Source organism: Lagopus leucura, unplaced genomic scaffold (genome assembly GCF_019238085.1).
Source record: "Lagopus leucura isolate 7727_CA_CO unplaced genomic scaffold, USGS_WTPT01 Super-Scaffold_100040, whole genome shotgun sequence".
Taxonomy (NCBI): Eukaryota; Metazoa; Chordata; class Aves; order Galliformes; family Phasianidae; genus Lagopus; species Lagopus leucura.
Window position 1 is genome coordinate 1,988,935 of NW_024962289.1, and position 21,726 is coordinate 2,010,660.

The 21,726-nt window shown below is 45.3% G+C and overlaps 2 protein-coding genes across 7 annotated transcripts in view; one reads left to right on the forward strand and one right to left on the reverse strand.

Annotated features, from left to right (window-relative positions):
* FOXK2 (forkhead box K2) overlaps positions 1-2,638 on the forward strand; it is a 41,582-nt gene extending 38,944 nt beyond the window's left edge. For both annotated transcript variants that reach the window (XM_042883810.1, XM_042883811.1), the window contains exon 9: positions 361-2,638. In XM_042883810.1, the coding sequence (XP_042739744.1) occupies positions 361-557 (197 nt within the window). In that variant the 3' untranslated portion in view covers positions 558-2,638. The remainder of the gene's footprint in view (positions 1-360) is intronic.
* On the reverse strand, positions 2,462-20,474 carry WDR45B (WD repeat domain 45B). Of its 5 annotated transcripts, XR_006181197.1 has the most exons (11): positions 20,314-20,474; positions 16,096-16,170; positions 13,590-13,691; positions 12,932-13,019; positions 12,268-12,362; positions 11,026-11,216; positions 9,814-9,899; positions 8,863-8,964; positions 8,201-8,322; positions 5,190-5,559; positions 2,465-3,925 (listed from the first exon to the last, which is right to left on the reverse strand). XR_006181197.1 is itself a non-coding variant. In XM_042883813.1 (10 exons), the coding sequence occupies exons 1-10, from the start codon at positions 20,378-20,380 to the stop codon at positions 5,510-5,512; spliced, it is 978 nt and encodes a 325-aa protein (XP_042739747.1). In that variant the 5' UTR covers positions 20,381-20,474; the 3' UTR covers positions 2,462-5,509. The 5 variants fall into 5 exon arrangements, 4 of the variants coding, with proteins under 4 accessions (XP_042739747.1, XP_042739746.1, XP_042739749.1 ...); XM_042883813.1 differs by having other exon boundaries at positions 2,462-5,559; XM_042883812.1 differs by lacking the exons at positions 2,465-3,925; positions 5,190-5,559 and adding an exon at positions 6,369-7,888 and having other exon boundaries at positions 20,314-20,472.
* Positions 20,475-21,726: the final 1,252 nt, after the last annotated feature.

Sequence of the window (21,726 nt, forward strand, 5' to 3'; positions counted from 1 at the left end):
AGGGAGGTTCTAAATTCCCTTCCCAGTTCTGTCACGGATATTTCAGAGATTGGCTTTATATCATTTAATCTCTTTCTGTGTTCAGTTCCCCACTGACAGAATGGAGGTACTTAAGGTCCCTTTTTCCCACCTCTGTCCCTATCTGTGTGATCGGTGAGTGATTTACAGCAACGTCTGTGGGTTTGTGCAGAGGTTAAATGGTTGCAGCTGAATCTCGCCTGGGCTGACAGACGCCCCGCTGTAGTGCAGCGCTTTGATGGCAGTGCATGTTTGCTTTCAGTCTCACCTGTTCCAACGAGGATTAGGTGCTGAAGTTGTGTTATCTTTATGTTATGCTGAAGTTGTGTTATCTTTTTGCAGCTGCTGCAAGTCCTTTGCATATGTTGGCAACCCACGCGTCCGCCTCAGCATCGCTTCCAACAAAGCGCCAGAACGGAGACCAGTCGGAACAGCAGGAACTGAAACGTATCAAAACAGAGGATGGGGAGAGCATAGTGATAGCTGTTAACGTGGACACCCCGCCTGTGGCAGTGAGCGATAAAGGCAGCCAGAACTAGAAACTTAGAGTTTGCTTTCTTTCTTTCTTTCTTTTTTTTTTTTTTTTTTTTAAACAAACAAAAACAAAAAAAAACACACAAAAAAAAACCAACCAACAACAAACTCCGTGGTGCCAAAAGGAGACACTTAAATATAACACCTAAAATCTTGGAACATGTTCTCACGCAGTGGGGAAAGGGGCCCTGTGATCAGACTTCAACGTTCAGCACTGAAAAATAAACCAACACAGGTGGCCTTAAAACTTGGTAACTTAAAGTCAAACTGCAAAACATGTTGTTCCAGAGGCTGTGACCCCGCTCCTCCCTGCCCCTATGAACTGTGTGCGCTGAGAAGTACAGTGCTGGGGAGGGCTGCAGCTTTAAAAAAGTCTTTATCAGATGATTTTAAGGACTGAGCATCTCAGTGTAACGGCAGCATGATAAGCGCTTAGTGTGAACTGGTTTCAAACGATTGTATATTCCTCAAAGGGAACAGAGGCAAGGAGCCATTTCCTACATCTTGGCAGCTAGCCTTTCATAATGACCTACCCAATGCAGTTGTTGGTAGATATGCAGTATTTTGTTGTTCACATGTGGAATTAGAAATTTTTGAGGTGTATTTTCATTTCTTTGCAAAACGATGGGGTCTTTGACATTTCAAATCACTCCATTTCTACTCCGGAAACTTTGGAATCACACAATACTTTTCATGTGAAATTTTGTTTGGTAAAAAACTGAATGTAGGGTTTTTTTAACCGACGGAATGATTTACTTTTGTCTGTCCTCTTAAAGTTCAGATAAAGCTACTTTATTACATCTGCAAATTTTCATATTTTAGCAGTTGCCTGATAAATTTAATCAAATTTTATTACCATGTGTAGTGATCAAATGCTTCTTTGGGCTTGCATGTAACTGATTAGAAATTACGATGTAAATGAGCCGTTAACTGACGTAAAGAACTGCTATGAATTTGACCAGAGCTGCACTTATCTGTTTCTCTCTCTGCTACCTTTTGCTGTTTGTTACTTTGTGTTGACTTTGACTGTCCCTGGCATATTTTTCCAGTCTAAAGTAAAACGAGAGTCTCGCTTAATATTGTGTATGTTTAAGATAACAGACTGTTCTTCATTTAGAAAAGATGAAGTTCTTTATCACGAGTCCTTTTAAAAAGAGAGTTAAAATTATCTTGTCAGAGGTATATTCGATATTTTTAAGCTTAAGCACCCATCTGTAGGAATTAATCTGACCAGTTTTCTCCGTAACACTTCTGATGTCAAACACTGACCCGGGTCTCCATCCACAGTAGCTGTTGTGGTTTTCTAACAGTGGCTACCGAATGATTACAATAAAGAAGACTTAAGTGTGTGTTCTGCAGTTGAACATTTTAAAATGTAGTGGCAATTTCTCACTTTAATTGTGGTAATAGATTCCACTTTACAGTAAAAAACGCGAGCTGAGCGCGAGGCTGCTGTTCAGTCTTCAGTTCACATCATGTCTTATTTCTTCACGCAGCACAGTGAGTGAGCGCTGCACAGCTGGCTTGATTTGAACCTGATTTTTGTCACTTTCTGTAATAATGATGCATTATTTATATTTCCTTTTCCGCTACGAAAGGAAAAGAACTGTGTTTTCTCGACGGACTGAACAGTTTGGAGTGGTTTATTGAGGCAGCTTTTGGAACTATTTACCTAAAGACCAAATACGAGAAATCTGTACAAGTTTTGTGTTCATCCACAAAATGGAACTGTTACAATGATGTCTCTGCAGATAATACATATTAAAAATCTATTTAAAAAAACCAACAACAGAACTCTACACAAGCTGAATTTATAACAGGCATTTAAAACAAAGAGCATAACCTGAAAAAAAACCATTTCTGTAAAACTGCAAGATTTTCTTTAGAGGTTTTAAAAATAAAAAAGTAAAGTTTTAACATACTTTTTTTAAGAAAACAAAATCCAGTACTAGTAATTTAATTTGGTGTTGAATGAATCGATTAGAATGTGGTTTATTTTCAGAAGTGAGAATCTGTTCACAACTAGGGCTAGGTGAATAATAGTGTATAAGATTTTTTTAAATAAAATTAAATTTTATTCAGCAAATTAACTAAGTTGGAATGACTCAACAAGTGTGTTTGACAACCGTGTAACATGTTGCAACGGCGTGCTGACGGTGCAGAGGCTGCCGGCGGCGCCGAGGAAGCGCTGCTGGTGTGGCAGCAGCCGGGACTCTGAGCACAGGGATGTGTGGATGTGCTTTGGGCCCCGTTCTGCAGTGCTGCTGGTGGCACACATTGGTTGTGTGGGGTTTGGAGCTTTGCTCGGATGGAGAAACCCTTCAGTAAAGCTGTGCCATAGGAGAACTCCGCTCACCTTTTCCGTACAGTGCCGTGTTTGTGGTGATGCTGACTGCGCTCCTTTGGGATCATCTCTCATCTGTTTGTCGGGTGCAGGTTCCTCTGCCTTGCTTGGCACCAGGCTGGGCAGTGGGGCTGTCCCAGGGTGTTGCACCCTGCTGTGTGTGCAGCTGTGTGCTTCCCCTCGTTGGTACAGCAGTGCTTCCCACGCGGCATTGCAGGCTGGGTGGCGCAGCTGGCACACCGCTGTGTTTCAGCCGATGCTCCTGACCTTTCTGAAATTGCTCTCAGCCGTGGACTCCTGGAATCAATGTGGTTTTTCTTCTGCAAACAGAAAATTTCTTGAGATGGTTCTTATGGAGATTTGACCTCTCTAGGATTGATGTCACCTGTCTGTTAACTTTTATGTTTTGCAGTGCTCGGTGTGATTTCCTTTTGTGCTCCTGCGCAGCCAGTTTGGTGTTCCGTCTGCTGAAAGCTTATGTGTAGTCCTTGAAAATGGCTGGGTGTAAGCAAACAACATACAGTGTTTTAATTGGAATTTAAGGACAACTTAAAAAACAAAGAAACAACAACCCAGCTTAATTTTCTTTAGAGCTGCCCTGATTTTCATTGCTTGTCATTGAGTTTGCTGCAAGGTGTAAAAGATTCAGGAATCTGATCTAATTTTCATTGTGTCTGGTTGCTTTCCTCCCTGCCCCTCCCTTTCTGAAACAGATTCAGAATTCTGATATACAGCAGACCCAACCACACATCTAATTCTGGTGACAGATGTCTTTATCTGCACTGCCAGCATGTTGTGTCCTTCCGTGACGTGGCTCCCAGCCTTCCCACCCGCTTTGTGTTGTGGCCCCAGCTTGCAGCCAGCACCAATGTGGGGATGGGGAAGGAGGCGGCATCTGGACAGATGACATCTTTGCCTTTGGGTGTGACAGCTCTGTCCTCGTGCTGGATGTCGTCATGGGGTTGTGGGGTGTCTCATACAGCAAAGCAACGCTGAGTCTTCCATGAGAGCCAGAGGGCTGTGGATGGGCTGGAAGAAAAGCTGCTTCTGGTCAGTGTGTTGTCTCAGTTTGGAGTTGCTGCACCGCCTCCTCGCCCACCCTCTGCAATTACCTCAGCATGTGAAGCACAACAGCAGCAGCCCTCCTTGTGCCAGCCTTCCTTCTGATGGTGCAGGTAAATATGCTGCTATTCCCTGAGAGCACTCCTGCTTTGTGAAGTGCTTTGCAGTGCACGCTGCTGGCTGGGAGGCAAAGCTGCGAGGACTTCTACGTTCCCTTTCATGGTATTTGTAATGCAGGTTCATTTTAAACTTGGAGCTTTTACAATTACGTCACTCCATACATGGAACTTCAGGTAACAGTCTGTGTTAGAATGTTGTTGTAAATTGATTCTGGTTTCCCAAAAAAGGTAAGTTTTGGTTGGAAGAGGTTGGAAGTCATTGATACAGACTTTGATTTAGATAGTGTGAATTTGATAGCTGTGAGATAGATACACAGCAGCATTTACACCACATCCAGTGCTTCCATTAACCTTTCTGTACTTGTCTTAACTACATGGTATAACATTCTTACTGCGAATCCTCAGTTGCTTGGTATGTAAAGAGTGAGGCCTGCATTTATTACATAATAAGCTGTAATATTTTGCCCAGGTGTGTGGAGCTTCCTGAAACGATTCTGTTTTGCTTTAAAGCCTGACACAAAATTAATTGATAAAGAGAGCATCTGAAGTTGGGAAGTGCAGGGCCTGCTTTAACTGCCATGTTCTTCTCATCTTTGTGGAGCTGGTTTCTTTCCCAGCTAATGTTCAAGCCCAACTTGCTTTTTTTTTTCTCCCTATCTTTCCTCATCTTAATGCATGAGAACCCCGTGCTGGCATTTGATGCTGAGGTCAGGGATGCAGCCAGAGAGCGGCAGTAGCTCAGGGATTGGACTTTGGCACAGATGTGGCTGTGGCTTCTGGTGCCTGCTGGCAAATACTTGGAATTACCTGGAAATTAATTGCTAATCTAGTTTTCCTTTCAGGACTGTGGCATAACACAGCCACTATGGAAAGAGAGAAGAAAACGAGGAAGAGGTGGTGTTTGGCTATGTGTAAATAACAACAGACAAAACCTAAGATGACAGTAACTGAAATCCTGCTGCTGGTGGAAACACTGCTTTTCAGGAATAGCAGTAACTTTAGATTTACAAAATGTGCACCTTACTCCTGGCTGCCAGCAGATGCAGCCTGCACCATGGGCAGCTGCACTGAAAGGAATAAAAGCTATTGGATCTGTGGATGGTGATGCTCACCTCCAGCTGACAATTTGTCATTTTGAAATGTATTTAATCCTCTTTTGTCACGTAGAACAGACTTCTGACAGTTTGCCTTGCTCACAAGGCAGCTGGTTGCTCACTCTGGTCCTTCAGTTGCCTTGTGTTCACTGCGTGCTCCTCCATGTGAACAAAGCAAGTCCTGACAGCCTGCCCAGGAGGACCAGAGCGTGTCTTTGTCAGGGCTGGAACACGGGTGAGTGTCGCTGTGAGGCAGCGCAGGGGGCTGTGCTGGTGCCACTGTTAGTTCTGAGCTTCAGTGTAACTGGATGCTTCAGCAGTGCAGTACCATAAATCAATCAGCAGGGTGGAGACGTGGTCTCGTTCTTCAACCTTTTGGAGAGAGTAACTAAAATACTGTTAATGTGGTTGTAGAGGTACATTGATCAAGTATTGCTCTTACTGCAATAGCTTTCAGTTAGAATGATGTACTTCATGTTCTGCGCCCAAAAGTGATGTAAGGAAGCACTGGCTGAGCAGCCTGCAGCCTGCAGCAGGTGGGAAGACCTATTTTTAACTCATTTTCAATGGCTGTAAAGATGCAGAACGAGGCCGTGGCACTGCAGTCAGTATATTTAGCCATGTGCTATGGATTCAGTTGTCAGTTTGTCAGTGTTTGGGTTTGTAGTTGGTGTCACACCAGAACAGGGAACATTTTATGTTCGGAAGAGCTTTAATTATGCAAGCAGTCTGCTCGTAGTCTTTCTGGTCACCACTATGGTTGATTGAATGGAAGGTCAGGGGATGGTGCTTCAGTAGATGATGAGAGGTGAAACCTTCAAGGCAGTGTGCAGAAGGCTTCGTGTTTAGTTAAAGTCATTTCCTTGCTTTGTGCAGCTGACTGAGCACGAGCAGCTCTCTGCAGTGGATATTGCTGAGGCTGAGGGAAAGGATCATCCTTACAGAGCAGTTTCTGATGGCTTCCTGCACTGCTCCAGGGAGACCACAGTCCAGTCACTGGAAGTGGGACAGTGCTGAGATGGTCTCATTCTGGTATAAATAGCAGCATTTCCTAGGCAGCAATCTCTGCACTTCACGGCCTGCATTACCAGGCTCCAAGCAGCACAAATCTGTTTGTCCTCTACCATCCAGCACTGTTTGCTCAGCTAAATATTCCCTAAAGCCTGCAGCAATAGGAACTCTGGGTGTGATCGTGAGTACAGCAAAATTAGTCACTTTTATTTAAAAGAAATAACATATTACAAATAAGTGTGCAAAACAATTTGTGATTAAATACACATAAAAGCAACATGCAACCTTGACATCGAAGTCTGCGTAGAAGTTAGTCCTCAGTATGTTACATGACACTAAAAGAAACTGTCAAATTTAGAGAGTCTGCACCTAAACAATCTTAATGTGAACTGGGATGTCGGATTTGAAGCATCTGTGAAATTAAATTTCAGAAGAGCAAGACTTCCCTCCCCCAAGTGCTGAGAGCTTGTGTCTATTTCAGTTCCTAGTTTAGTATTCTGTGCCTTAACCCAGCATTAAATCTTAACTGCTGCACAACTTGGGGAAAGAGTTTGCAACTGATTTATTCTAACCTACCCCTCCTAAGGTAAACGTAATGCAGTACATCTAAAAGAAAAAAAAAACTCTGCACATTTAAAGCCAGTGCAGAGCAGCTGCTCTGTGCCACCTGGTTCATGTATTGCGCTGGATGCGTAAGCAGCCACTCCACTCTTCCAGTTGAAGTACAGGAATTTTCCAAGCAATCTGTACAGCTGTGACAGCAGGACCACGGGTGGTGGTTTTTCCTTTTGAACCTGGAATGGCTGTTCCCTTACAGAAGGAACTGCCTCTACAGCTGCAGGAGTTCCCCATGCCCGTGTCCTGGCTGCTTGCTCCACGCACTGAGGAGAGGTTAGTTGGGTCAGCAAATGCCTAAATGTGCCTTCAGCTACTATGTACAGTTTGGCACCTTTTGACCATTAGTGCTGATCATTCAACTGAGCCACTGTGGGCAGGTGGACACAAGCAGTGGGCTGTAGCCACAGGACGACCCCCAGCCAACCAACACGGCTCAAGCTCCAGTCTTTTCTGGCTACACACCTCTCCTCTGGTACACTGAGACGTGTTCAGGGAAAGGGGAAAGGCTGAAGTCCTTTTGTAGCCCGGCTGGTGGAGTTGTATTTGGGTTTGAGTGGAAGTATTGCCCCCCACTTCCAGCACTGCCTAAAATCTTCTGCTTTCACATCCCTTTTTCTAAGGCTAGTCCTGACATTTGCACAGCCCCCTGCAGATCTTTCAGTGTGGCAGGCACTCGTGTTTTAACTGAAGTCATTTCACAGTTTAAAGAGAAACCCAATAGGCACAAGCTTTTTGAAAGCCACAACTTGAAAACTTGAATTGATGACAGCAATCCAAAGAGATTTTAATGATGAAAGCTTGCAGAAATGAGAATAAACAAATGTAGTCCCCTACTTCAGAGCTTGTTCCGATTGTGGTGGGCCAGGCTTCTCACTGAGGTCTGCTAAACTTCTTGATCAGCATTGGACATTCATACACTGTCCTCCCAAAGATGCAGAATAGCCAAGGCAGTACTTTGACCTGTGCACTCCCTCACTTCAGTCAAAGCTTGTCATCGGTCATTTCTAGAAACTGAGCATAGACATCCCTTGAGCATTCCCCTTTTTGGTTGAATAAGAACTTGTAGTAGCTGCCATCTGCACATATTGCTGAAACAAAAACAAAGTCATTTTCAGTTCAGCTGTTTGAGAAGTGCTGTTCTCTTACCTCGTTTAAACTGACAGAGGTGTCCTGCAAGAATCGGAAAAGCCTGAGATAAATTGCTCCTCATGCAGTGTCTGTCAGCCCAGACAGCCTGCCAGGTGGCTGCGCTGTGAGCAGGCCCTCAGCCCAGTCTGGCAGCAGCAGCTCCTGCTCACACCTGCCACGCTGTCTCATCTGAACACTCCTTCCAGCTCCAAACAAGCATGGTGCAAAATCTGCTTCTCCAGACAGAACCTGGAGGACCCCCTGGTACTTACCTAAGACAGCATTTGGCTCTGTTCCAAAGGCACAAATGCACGGAGAGCCTGAGGGAACCTGAAATTTGGAGAAACTCCATTTGGAACTGAAGTACTTAGGGAGAAAGCTGGCAGAGGCCAAACTGAAAGGAAGAAAAAAAAGAAACAGACAACTCAGTAAAGTGTTGACCAGTGTTGATTTAGAACTGCTGGCACATCTCAGGGCTGCTACTGTTACTGACTGCCTGTTTCCTTCAAGCTAAGCATCAGGCAATATATGCAGTTCTGCTCCCAGGGAAGGGTGACTGTACAACTACCTTTCTGGCTTTCTAGGTTTTAAGTGACTGCCAAAACTGCTAAGAGGACTGATTTTAGTAGAGATCCCTTTGTGTAACTACCACAGTATGACCATGCTATGAATAAATTCCTCAGTCACTGGAAAAGCCCCACCATCGCACTGGAAGAATTCTACAGCTCCATGGAGGGCAGAAAAATGGCAGTTGCTAAGCAGTCCTAAATTTGCAATTATATTCAAGCAGAACAACAGATTACTATTAGCAGCTCAAGTGGTGTAGGTATTGGTTGTTGCTGTTGCTCAGGGAGCCATTATCTGACAGGCCCAGTGCTCTATTGCAAGGGCAGCCACTCCTTCCACGCAGGCTTCGGAATGGTTTAAAACCTACCTTGACTGCTTATTTCTTTTGGGGTCTTCTGCAGCAAAAATATGTACTGTGCCATGGTCACTGGATACGCAGATTAAGGAAGCATCCTGATTGAAGTTAATGCTGTAGAGAATAAGGACAGCTGCAGTATTTCCACTGAAACATATCCCCATTTCCTGTGTGTAAAATCTCACTTAAGCTGTTGTCTGGGGCAGCTGTCATCCTGCCCGGGGAGGTGTTAATGGCTCCTCCAGTTCAGTGCAGTTTTGCTGACTGGAATGAACAGCCCTTCAGGGGTAAGTACACACATCAGAACGCAGAGGACCTGGTTCATCAGTAACAGCCAAGCTGCAGACTGCCCTGGGATGGACACAACTGACGTGATCTGTTCTGCCACTTGTATTAAAAGAAAATGTACAGTTGCTGCTCCAATCAGCAGACAGGTAAATACAATTAAATACAATGGGAAACACTTCCACACCCAAAGGCTGAGGCTAAGTAGAAGAAAGCAGTTTTCCCCCTCTTCACTGGAAAGTGTTTCAGGCAGCGGACTAAGAGTCAAACTTCTGCCTCAGGCTCTTGCACACAGGGTGGCAGTGTGTTACGATAAACATTATGCTCACACCAGGTACTCACCCTCCTGGTCCCTCTGGGAAGCATTCAGCTGCATTGCTGCCTTCCCCATATTCCCGTGTGAAGTTCCCACCCAGCTACAGCCTATTCTATACAGAAATGTGCATCTACCAAGGTGCAGCCCTAGGCACGGTCCCATTGCGATGGCTTTTCCTCACCCATACTGAGCAGAGGAAGCAGCACAGTGCACACAGTCCCCAGCGTGGCCCTCGGCCCCCTGACCACCAAAAGTGTTTTGCTTTGTGCCCATGGCAGTGCAGCTCTCCTTTGCTTTTTGAAAGAGGCTCGGCTGCCATAACAGCACCCCAAAGAAGACAAAGCAGAAGCAATTAAACATACCAGTATATATTGGCCGCCTGTGATCCTCTGCGTAGCTCCTGGATTAAATGCCCTGATGAAGTATCAAATATTCTTATGAGGGTCCCCTTGAGAAGGAATCGAGCATTGTATTAGGACATATAGTACATTCAATATGGCTGTTTGCCTGAAACAAATTGTCTGAAAATGCTGTTTGAGCTCTATCCAAAAGAAAAACAACTGAAAGCCACAGGAATAGTCTCTTAGCATCATCCAGTAGCTCATTATTCTTTTTAGCAGTGGAGTTTGCAGCTCGAAAAGCTCCATTCAGAAGAATTCCAGTAGCTATGCCTAGTTAAGAGAGACTGTGACTGCTTTTTTTCAGGCTTCTTTGAACTATGGGTTGTACAGCAGAACCTATTCCAAACACTGGTGGAATTAATTTAGATCATCCTTGAGAAACTCATTGTAGCTGAGGGAGAGAAGGTAGCAAGCACTCAGCCTGCCCCCTACACACCTGCCTTACGCTCACTGGGACAGCTGGGAGCCCCCCTGGGAAGAGGAAGCTCAGTAGGCAGACTCCACTGACACCCATACAGGGACACAGGTCTGTGACTCGCTGTGTGTTCCCTCTACATGTCTGCATCAATCCCAAAGCAATCTGTACTACGCAGGAATGCCAGGGTTTTGTCAGCATACTGAACTCTGCAGCCCTATGAAACTCAAGCCCACACAAAGTGCAGTCAGTTCTCCAGTAACCTTTTTACTGGTTTATTTTTGCACACTATGAACACGCCTGCAGTGTGCGTATGAGGAGAACTGCAGTCCTCCACTGTAAGTCCTGCTTGCATGTGTAACTTTAAAGCCAGTGAGTAAGAAAACTTAAATAGAACCCAACAAAGGTCTTTAAAAAAACAACAACTAACCAAAGAAAGCAAAACAAAGAAAATCCACTGAATAGTATTTACTGAAGAAAGCATGAACTGATGAACTGCTTGGGCCAAATTCCATACAAATTTCACTAAAGGGTCAGAGCTACAGTCAGCTAGAATATGAATGCTACCTCAAGTGCTGCATTTCCATTGCTGTTTGAATTTCCTGAAGAAGCAGTAAAGAAAAAAGTATATTTCAAAGACAAATGGACCAGTGAGTTACATCTGTGCCTTTCCCATGAGAGGACACAACTCCCTGTTTTAGAAGAGTTCCCACACTAAAATGGGCAGTAAGTCAGAGGTATGTGGTCATTGTTCTTACTTTTTCTGATGCTGTTGCAATTCTTGTTCCCTGCAGGTTTAATGCTATACAGCTCAGGACGCCTTCGTGAGCAGGTATGTCCACGGGAGGCTTCTCTGTGTTGGCCAGATCCACGATCTGCACGTGCCCAGTGTGTGTTCCAGGAAACGCAAGGAGGGAATTATTACTATTTGGACAAAGGACACAGAGACCTGCAAAACAAAAAAAAGGAAAATAACTTTGTAGCTTCCACGACCCAATGCGTTGTTCAAACCAGTTTGCAAAATATCAGTAATTGGAGAACAAACATAAGTGGTCAATCAGAAATTCCTTTTAAGGGCTGTTGCTATTGCAGAATCCCAAAATCCGATCCATCCATAGGTGCAGACCATAAAGAAGGAGCACAGCATAATTTTAACTCCCTCCCATCATGACTTTAAAGTAATCTATTTGCTATCCAACATCTGGGTGCTTTCAGAGATCCGCTCTGCCAGTCTGGTAGAGCAAAGCCATTTAAAATAAAATAAAATAAAAGTCTCCTTAGCAGCTTAAGAGAGCAAAGAGTTTGCAGCAGGTGACACTCATTTAGATTTCCACTCAGCCAGCATTTACTTCTCCAGTTTTAGACCTGCACTCAACAAAGCTCATCACAGGTGTGCAGCTGACCTGGAAACGTGCTCATCTCTTCAGTCTCAAGGCTCTTCTTCCAGAAAGCTGTTCTGTTTTTTGCAACTGACCTATTCCTTAAGCCAAACCTCAGCCCTGCCCACCTGTGCCAGAGCTGCTGTCCCTGCACTGCAGCCTGTCCAGGACACTGGCTGACATTTCCAAATCAACTCATTACAACCAGAGACCGAAGTCATCCCTTGCTGATTAGTCTCTTTCTGACACTGTAGAGAACAAGTCTCCAGACAGTTCTACCTTCATTAGAAAAGAGGAATTGTGCCCTTGGTTGTTGATAATTTCAGCATTATGTTCACAGATGCTTTACATAAGAAAGCATGTAGCTCCTAGGGAAATCAAAGCAGTAACATTATAGGGGTAGAAGAAAAAGCTTTTCAGAGCCAAATGTGGATATAATTTAACAACCATTTTATAAACACAGATCACCTTCAAAGGGCATGGCTACGCTGTTGTAAGTAAAGTGTTGTAAGTAAAGTAAATGATTTACTAAGTGAAACAAAATCAGGCATGTACAGATAAACAGCACTACAAGAACTAAATAAAACTGCTTCCATTCCCCAGCCCACACACAGCACTAACCTTTAGGGTTGTAGCAGGTTTCAAAGACGTGCAGCTGGTGGGGATTGTGTGTGAATGTGAAAACTTTAATCATGGAATCCAGGACTACCACAATTCTGAAAGACACAAGAAGTTCCTATGACTTGGTGCAGGGTAGAAGACAGACATGTATTAATTCAGATCTGCAGAGGCTTTCAACAGATTTAACAACTGTAATATTTGTTCCTACTCTCAGCCCTGCAAAAAAAAAAAAAAAAAAACCCAAAACCACACAACTGTGAGCCTGCAAAGCACTTTTATCTGGAGCTGTGGCAGCAGAACCCGTCTGCCCACACATACACAGGACTCCAGCTGCTAACAAATGCTCTTGTTCTAGAGATTCACTTGATTTCATCACACACACCATACCTACAGACACCACTGCCAGCAGCAGCCATATGAGAACACAGCCCTTTGAAAGAAGGCCACAAAGTCCCACAGGCTTTTTATCAGGTTTCAGATACACTCCAGTTGTGATCTGTTAACCTAAACACCTGCCCCAAGATCCTGTTTTAAATAAAGGACATCAGCAATGAAAGCTAAGTGTTACAGCAAAACCTTTTCATTTCTGTAAACGGCTGGAAATGAGTAAGAGCTGCTCATATAACCTACAAGGCCGACCATTTGGAACACGTGCTGCACCTACCTATCTCTTCGCAGCTTAACTGCTTTGACTTCTGTAGAAAATTCTATCTCAATGACAGTCTTCTTCTTCAGGTCATCCCAGATCATTACTGGAACAGTACAGAGATGACTGTGTTAGTTCACCAAAGCATAGCTGAAGATCCATAGAGTCTCTATTAGAACAACTTCTAGTTTCTGAGAAGACCAAGAAGTGCCTTCAGCAGCAAAGCACTCACAGGTTGGCATTCTGCCTAACACCAACCCACCAACCCATTCTATGTCTCCTACAGGCAGGGGCTGGAAAACTCAAAATGCAAAAGCAGATAATAAAAATATCTTCTACTAAAGACTATTTTTTTTCCTATTTCTTTATTTCATTGACAGCCCTCCCAATAGGCAAAGTTTCCATACCAACCCTGCCAACCAAGGGCCATTTCCCCCCAGAGCTGCTGAGCCAAGATCCCTTTGCAAAGCTAACCAAGCACAGCCTTTGTCACTGCAATGAGTCTGAGAGACTGCAGATAACTGTTAACAAATACTGAGAGCTGCTGCAGCAGCCCTTCCCTTACAACCTTCAGAACACAAGAGCCCATCTCAAGGTTAGGGTTCAGGCTGGGTGGTTTCACACAGCTTAGCAAGACAAATGTTTGCAAACTGTTTGGTGAGACTCAAGACCGTACCTTTGTTAGGAGGGTACTTGGGCTTCTTTCCTCCTCCTACGAGTGCTAAATAGTTGCAGCGAAATAACATTTCCACGTGGCCAACACCGCCCTCTGGAAATTCTGGAAGACAAACGTATTTCATTTAAAGCACCACAACCTGTGAAAATGCCTTTTAATTGCTACCAGAGTTACAGGGGAGTTCAAGTCATCCACCACGCTGCTCAGGCATCCGCAAAGAATGGTACCTTCTTACCCTCATATCGAAACCAAACCAAAGAAAACAGGATCCTCCGAGTGGAGGTGACAGACAAGGCAAACCCGAGCACTGCATGACTGAGAAGGGTTGGTTTGTTTGATTTAAGACCAGGAATCACAGTAAACTTGCACAGCTCAGATCACTGCTGCTCTTGTCAGCTGGGACAGCCCTCGTTTCACATGCAGAAAAAATCAGCAAGATGTTAAAATTCTATAGAAAGATGCTGCATGAGAGCAGATCAAACAATATCATGGGAGTGTGATCGTTCCTATTACACACTAATGTTGTAAATATGTTTAGAAAGAATGAGTGGCCAATTCAAATTCTTTCCCCAGCTAATTGCCTTCATGAACACAGTCTGAGTCTGGTGTTGCTCTATTAAGCCAATGGTATGGATTTAGAAAATACCAAATATGACAACCAACAAGGTCATGAAGTTCTTCATGTGCAATGGGACCTGGCTTCATAGTCTTGGTGGATTTGAGGAAAGAAGACAAAACGTATATATGTGTGACTGAAACAGAATCTTTACTTCTGTTCTCAGGGTGTGCCCACAGCTGTTAGGACACCTGAGAAGAACAGTCCACCTGCACAGAGCCTCCACTCCAGCTGTACACAGTGCAGGACATGTAGTGAAAAATAGTGCAGCTGGTACAGCCTGTCTTATTTACTGCTAGGAATACAGTTCTACTTTTGTTTTCTTCTTCATACAACCTGAATTGCAGGGGAAGTAGAATAAGATCCCGTGATGGTGGAAGAATCAAGTATCAAGCAGAGGATTTGCCATCGGATGCCATTTGAGTTGGGTCTTGGTTTTGTTCACATAGCTTAGAGGGAAGTTTGGCGTTCAGTCACCAGAAAGAGGCCACAACTGTGGCCTTCGGATGATCCAAGTCACAACCCAAACCTTTTATTTAACAGACTGCCCAATACTTCCACAGGTGGACACATTCCAGTAAGAAAGATGGATGAAACTAGTCAGCTCTTCCAAAGCTACAGAGAAAGCAGAGATCTCACAAGTAATCAATTGAGAACTGCTGTCAGAAACAGGGATGGGAAAGAACAGCAAAAACATCAGGGGATGAGAGTGGAGGTACTACAATGGAAAGATTAAGACATGTGCATAAATGATAGGATTGAGATTCAGGTAGGCATTAAGAGGCTCTGCCACACATCTGGACGAGGAGTTTATGTTGTATGTGACCACACAACTCTGAAGACAGGAAACATTTCACAACAGTTTTCCACGCTCAGAGCTCCTATCAGGGAGAGTTTTGACAACGACCTCAACAGGACTTCAAACTGACTTCTGAATCTGCAGCATGCTGCCACAGATGGAAGTTAGAATGCTTGATACTTGTAGAAGAGTTTACTATTAGGAACAGAAAGTCATTTGTCAGCTTTTGTCACATGAATTGTGACTGAAATCTCTTACAGCATTAAAAGCATGCCTGGGTTCATAGGAACTGCAGTGCTATTTTAGAATACATTTCTCCTCTTACAAATCTACGTTCTGGTTTATCACCACAGTGACAGCACAGGGAAACCTGTTCACTGTATCAGCTTTCCTTCTGCACTTAAGGTCAGAATCACATCTGGATTTCATTTTCCCTCACTGTGACTCAGTTGAATGCCTGCTGATAAAACCCCATTACCTGTTAACACCGAAACCTTCCTGTGAAGCACAACAGTGTGTTTACTGCTTCGGGATGCTCCCAGCTTTTTTAGCACAAAGAGAATCTATAGCGTAGAGCACGAGTGTGAGAGGTCTGAATTCACAGTGCTCTCGCAAGCAATGCTCCACACAAGTACAAGCAGCTTTACGTCCAGGTCTCCAGTAACAGGGCAGCAGTTTTATTGTTGTGCTCAATCGTCCAGGCTGCTGCACAAGGACAGAACAGCTCCTCACGATGGCACACGGTGATGCTGCAGCAAGCAACTCTTCTCCCACTTGTCAGCAGCCACACAACTCATTTCCTGTTTGCGACTACAAACAGCAGTAGCAGCTCCTGCAGTTCAGCCGCTGTACGAAGGTGAGACAACTTCATCAGCAGCCAGCTTTATGCTAATTAGCAGCATCTAAACGAACATCTCACGAGGCAGTGGTGTAAGTGACAGCCCCTCTGACACCAGCAGGGATTTCTTTCATAAGGCTTTATTCTAAGCCTTCCAGGGATGTAAAAGCAAGAATCGTTTTGGAAAAAAATACATACACAAGGCTGAGCTTCCAACACAAAGCTAGCAAGGTATAATAATTAAGCATTTTACCTTGTTTCTCTTTTTCTTTGAGTGGATCTGCATTATAAACTCGGAATCCATTTTCCATTCCACATGCAAAGCATCCTGTAGTAAAAAGCACATTATACATATACACATAAACAGTAACTGGGAGATACACAGAAGATTTAAGGTAGTGCCAGAGGTTAGGAGAGCATCACTCAGTAACTGCACTGTTAAACAAAAGCTGAAGAACACTGGGCAGCTTTGCTAATGTTTGCAAGCAGAAAGCACTTGGAGAAGCTGTCCTCTGTGCTGGCCTCGATTGCAAGCAGCACATTCTTAGCATTCTTTTCAAACAGGTGAGGAAACAACAGAAGGAAAGGAGAGCAATTCACAACCCACTGGTATCCCATGCCACAGTACTGGAGGGAAGGAAACATTTTAAGGTCCTTTTAACAGCACAATTAAGCAAACCTCTCCCACTTCTAATTAGGTCAGGATTCACTCTGAGGTCGCAATACATGAGAAGAGTGATCTGTTGTTCATGTTTCTACGGAACAGCGCTCACCCAATGTAGTTCCTAAAGAATACTGAAATGAGAGCCTACTAGTGACTAGCTGCCCATAAGCATATGGCAGTAGCTTAAGTCTAAACCAGGGAATGATCAGAAGGAAACCTTTGGAAAAGTAACGTTTTAGCTACACGTATGCACAGAAGCACAAATGTGCTTTTTGGTGGAATCCATCAAAGCAGCAGTATCCTGTCTTACCTGCTAACGGGTGCATGCAGCTACTAATGGAAGTAAATGCCAGTGTGAAACTGGAGCAATTAAAAGTCATTAAGAAGCATCAAGTGTCACCAGAGATTGGCTGACAGAACAATGGGTGCTGTGCAGTTTATAAACACCTATCAGTAATCCAGGGAAAGTCATAATGGCACTGGAGCAGACTTTCATTTCCAGCGGAACTCAGCAAGGCACTCAACACCCTGCTGTACAGACCAGTACTGGACAAGTCTGGTGGTGTCAGCTTTAAGCTTTAACGCATCCTTAGGGTCCCAACACATTGACATCACACGAAGTAGAAGCTTTTAAATCAAGTTTCACACCCTTCTCCATGCACCACTCTTCAGTTTGCTCTGTTGGTGGGACACAGCAGTGCCCTGTGTGGAGGCTGTGGCACTAACGAGGCCCCACCTCTTCCAGTGTACTTTTCTGGGATAACGAGAAAGCATGTTGTAATGGAAATGTATCTCACTACACAATATTGTACAAAATGAGAACTAGGCTGTTTCTTGCAGCTGGAGTGTGTGTTAATATAATTATTCTTCCAGTGATAGCCTTAAAACAAAGTACTTTATTTCCAGGAGAGAGGAAGAAGAGGGATGGCAAACCTGCTCTGCACTGGAAGGGCGCTGGGTTTTCGCTGCATTGACACCAGCAGCTTGTTACAAACCCCCACATACCCCGAGTATTCCTAATGCAATACAGCACAGACACACCATTTCCTGTAACACTGCTGCAGCTTTTCTGCTGGGCTAACCTTGGGAGCAACATGTGGGCTGCTTTTATTTCTTGGGAATGGCTCCACTCCTCGCTGGAGCACATCAGAACTGAGGGAAGGGGATAAATGTTAGTATTCCCTATGCAGTCAATCACTACTGACACATGAAGTTCTTTGTCATGGCAATCTCTGGGACACAGAAGATCACTGCTGCACAACTGGTCCCAGGCTATGGAAGCAGTTTTGGAGCGCAGTGTTTTCGATGGGATCTCAGCATTTGCTAATGGGTTCACAGGTCTGACAGTTCAGGCATACAGCCATAGTTTGTAACTTCGCACACAGATGGAAAGAGGCTGCCAGAACAGGAGATGGGAACCTCTGCAGCAGTAATTCAGCCTCCTTCAGTAGCAGGATCACATCTTACTCTTGAGAAAGGACAGGCATGTTGTCAAAGAACCACTGACAGAAGGCAATTCAGTTGCTTTTAAAAATTCCCTTTGGAATCCCAGGTAAAACCTGGACCTCCACAGGACTGTGACACCACAGCTGTGTCTGCTCCTATGGTAAGAAAGCACCATTTCTCAATAGTCCCTGTGGCACCAGGGTGGGTTTTGTTTGCTCTATTAAAAACAAGGAAAAAGAAAGGATTACATTCACAACTAACCAAGAAGGTACCAGAAGCTGAAGGGGGTACAAGGGCAAAGAAACTCGTGGGCTTTAGGGCCTAAGACCCAGAAATTGCTACAGTGAAGCCTGGGCATGCCAGCATGGCAGGAGCAGCTCCTGACACGTTCCTGTTCCTTGCAACAGAAAATTTTGTCTAAAGCCATAAGATGCAGCACAGGATCCTACTCATGCCCCACTTTGGGGTCCTCTAACTAAGTGCTTCAGTACACAAAATGAGATCAAATATGTGTTTCAATACCAAAATAAGTCCACACCCCCGTCCTCAAACCAGCTTGAGATTAATATCTTCTGGTATGTTAATTTATTATAATGTTTTATCTACTCATTTCCATAAAGTGCTCTAATGTTCCTTTGAAAGCATTATAAAAATGAAGATCCTGAGAGTATTCTGCTTTAAGACAAGGGAGAACACCTTGCACTATGGGCCATTTTATTTGTTCCTAAATTTAAAATTAAAAAAAAAAAAAAAAAAAAAAAAAAGCAGCAAAGTTGAACAGCCTAAAAACAAAGTATTGCTCAGAACAGAGCAAGGGAAGAACAGTACAGGAAAACAACGGGTGCCAGTTTTATCACTTGTCCATCACGGAAGTTAAGACTGGGAGAGACGTGTTAGATCACTCCTCCCATCCTCCAGACTCAATAGGATTGGCTAGTCTTCAATTACCGAGAAATTAGGTTATTGTGGCAATATATGCAGACACCCACACTACTGAGCTTCAGCACTCAAGTGACTCACGTTTCTATTTTCGGTGGAAGCAACATGGAAGAAGTGAGCTTTTCCTCACACCGACTCTTTGGGCAACCAAAGAATTACCATTGTTTAAAGCAATTTGAGGCTCTAGGTGAATACAGAGCTTATGTGCTACCTACAGTCCAAAGGCCATCATACCTACCCAGGCTCTGGGAACCTGCAAATAAAAACCAAAATGGTTTTTGCTCCAGGCGTTTTCTGGTTGTTACCCAGTAGGATAGGATGCCAGCACTGCTAGGAACAAACTGCTCAGCTCACAGAGCATACAGACTCCAAAGACAAGATTTCATTAAAACAAACAAACAAACAAACAAACAAAGCTAAATTTGTGTTTACTGCTATAAAATTAAGAAATTTAAGAACAAAGAGGTTATGTGCTAAAATGGTGCTCCAAAGGCATTTTGTGGGAGAACAGAATCCCATCTTCTTGTACCGTTCTCTTTATAACCCAACCCAACCATAGATCAGATATGAAACTGCTGTTACAGACCCCTGCAGGTTTGAAATGAAGCAAATCCGATCTCATCTCTTCTTCCCCCTCTGCTGCAAACACAAGATGAAAACAAGCATGGACTGAGCTGCTGAAAAAGCACTGCTTCTTGACTTTCAAGCCAACATCACTGCTTGAACAGAACTACCTGGAAGCTCATTAACAGCTCGATATCCCACTGACAAACACCTCACTGGAGGTGCTAGAGTATGAGCACGGAGCAGGCCTTGCTAACACACAGCCTAACAGCAACAGGCACACGCAAGGCTGCCTTAGGCAAGAGTGCTGTGTGGCAAGCCCAAAGGATGTTACCAAATGACGGCTTTCCACTCCTTCTTCCACAAAAGGCCACTTACTCATAGGGCCGGAGCTATTTTTACATTGCAGAAGCCAGAGGAGGCACACGGACCCCTTTTGTAGGGAGGGCTTTTCTCACAGCGGGCAAATAAAGCAAGAGAACCGTTCTGCAGCCGGCCGGCCGCAGCATCCTGCTTTTGCCCGCTGATGCGATCAGCAGCTCGAGAACGCAAATCGGACGCGGAGTTACAGCGCCGGCACTGAGAATGCGACGTTCGCTGCTTTACTTTCCCAAGGAACGCCGAGATGCCGATGCTCCCCGCCGCACCGAGCCGGCAGAGCCTTCCTCAGAGCTGGAAGCAGGAGGGTTGGCTCAGCTCTCTACAAACGGCCGCTGAAATCGGAGGCCGCTTCGTCAGCGCAGCGGGAGCCCCGCTCCCGGCCCCGGGCCTCGCCCAGCACGCACCGCCCGAACGGACCGCGCCGAACCGCACCGCCCCGCAGCCACCGCACGGCACGGCCCGGCCCCGCCACCTCACCGTGGTCCTGGTTGAAGCCGGCGTACAGCAGCCCGTTGCCGTGCGGGTTGGCCGGCAGCAGGTTCATGGCTCTCGCCCGCTACCTTCCTCCCGCGGGACTTTAAACCATGGCGGCACCCGCCCGCCTCAGCCCCGCCGCGGGAGCCCGCCCGAGCCGAGCCGAGCCGAGCCGAGCCGTGGCGGATAGAACGGCGGCGGCTTCCGACACAGGCAGGCCGCAAGGCGAGCACCGAGGCCATCCACCCGGCGGGGCGGGGATCGCCGAGCGAGCGAGCGAGCCGTGCTGCGCTGCGCTCCGCCCACGAGGAATGGCGGCGTGAGCGCCGTGCTGTGAGGGACGGAGGCGCTGAGGGCGGATGTGCGCCGTGCGAGCTGAGCCCTGAACTCCCCGAGAAGGAAATATGAATAACACTAACAGTAAATCCACCACCGTTACTATCAAGCGTCGAAACAAAGGTCCAAGCGTCTTGGAGCGTTCACGCCTGGGGCAGCCCGCTCCCTTCCATCTCCCCTTCCCTAAAATCACCTTCCATGTCCACCAGGCCTCGCTCAGCCAGGACAGCCCTCAGTGCTGCACAGAACAGCGCCCGCAGGCTTCAATCACTGCACGGTGACGGCTGCTCCGGCCTCCCCAGGCCTTGCCTGTGCCCCGGCTGGTAGCAGGATGTGAGCACATCCATGCTAATGGTCTCTCCCAGTTTTCACACTACACGCAGCAGGTAGAAAAGAAATCAGTGATCTGCTGGTTGAAGAGGCCAAGACTTAAAACGGGACACGAATGCGCACAGAACTCTGCACACAACCAATAGTGAAACACAGCCAGAACTCCTAGGATTTGGCTGTAACCTCACGCAGCTGCAGGCTGCTATGTATGTTTCCTTAAGCTGTGGAGGTGTGATTTCTGCAGTGCACCGGCTTCATCCTGACGTGCAGCAATCCCTGTGCAGCTCAGCCCAGCAGATGGAGCCTGCTGGTCATGGAGTGAGCTGCAGCAATGAAAGCAAGCCAGGAGAAATTCCTTCTGCTGTGCTGTGTTTTCCTATTTGATCTTTAAATATGAAACACTTTTCAAGAAGTGCTGCATTTATCAGTCCAGGTCCTGACATAGCTTTGGCATTTCACTTGTTTTAGTTTTCCCTACTCACTGTGGAAACCTAGTCAGATGCAGGGGGAACATTAAGGATTCCTAACTTGATGGTATCTCCCGTTTGTGAAGATGCCTAGAAGAATTACACCATCACCTCAAAGGATTCCTACTGCTCAAAACGAGTCACAGTATTCTTCAAAAAGAAGGGGAACGCTTGACATGTATCCTCCTGCATGTCAGTTCACAGTATTGAAGACAGACGTTGTATTCAAGGTATTTTATCATCCTTTTAAGATGGCTTCATGTTCCTGCTGTCCACTTCAGGT

Bases quoted from the DNA above. Each gene is read 5' to 3' on its own strand.
- WDR45B (XM_042883812.1), bottom strand. From the start codon at position 20,380: ATGAACCTGCTGCCGGCCAACCCGCACGGCAACGGGCTGCTGTACGCC. The intron at 13,692-16,095 runs GTAAAATGCTTA...TTTGTCTTCCAG, and splicing joins CAAAGAAAAAGAGAAACAAG to AATTTCCAGAGGGCGGTGTT. The intron at 8,323-8,862 runs GTAGGTTTTAAA...TCTTCCTTTCAG, and splicing joins AAAAGAAATAAGCAGTCAAG to TTTGGCCTCTGCCAGCTTTC.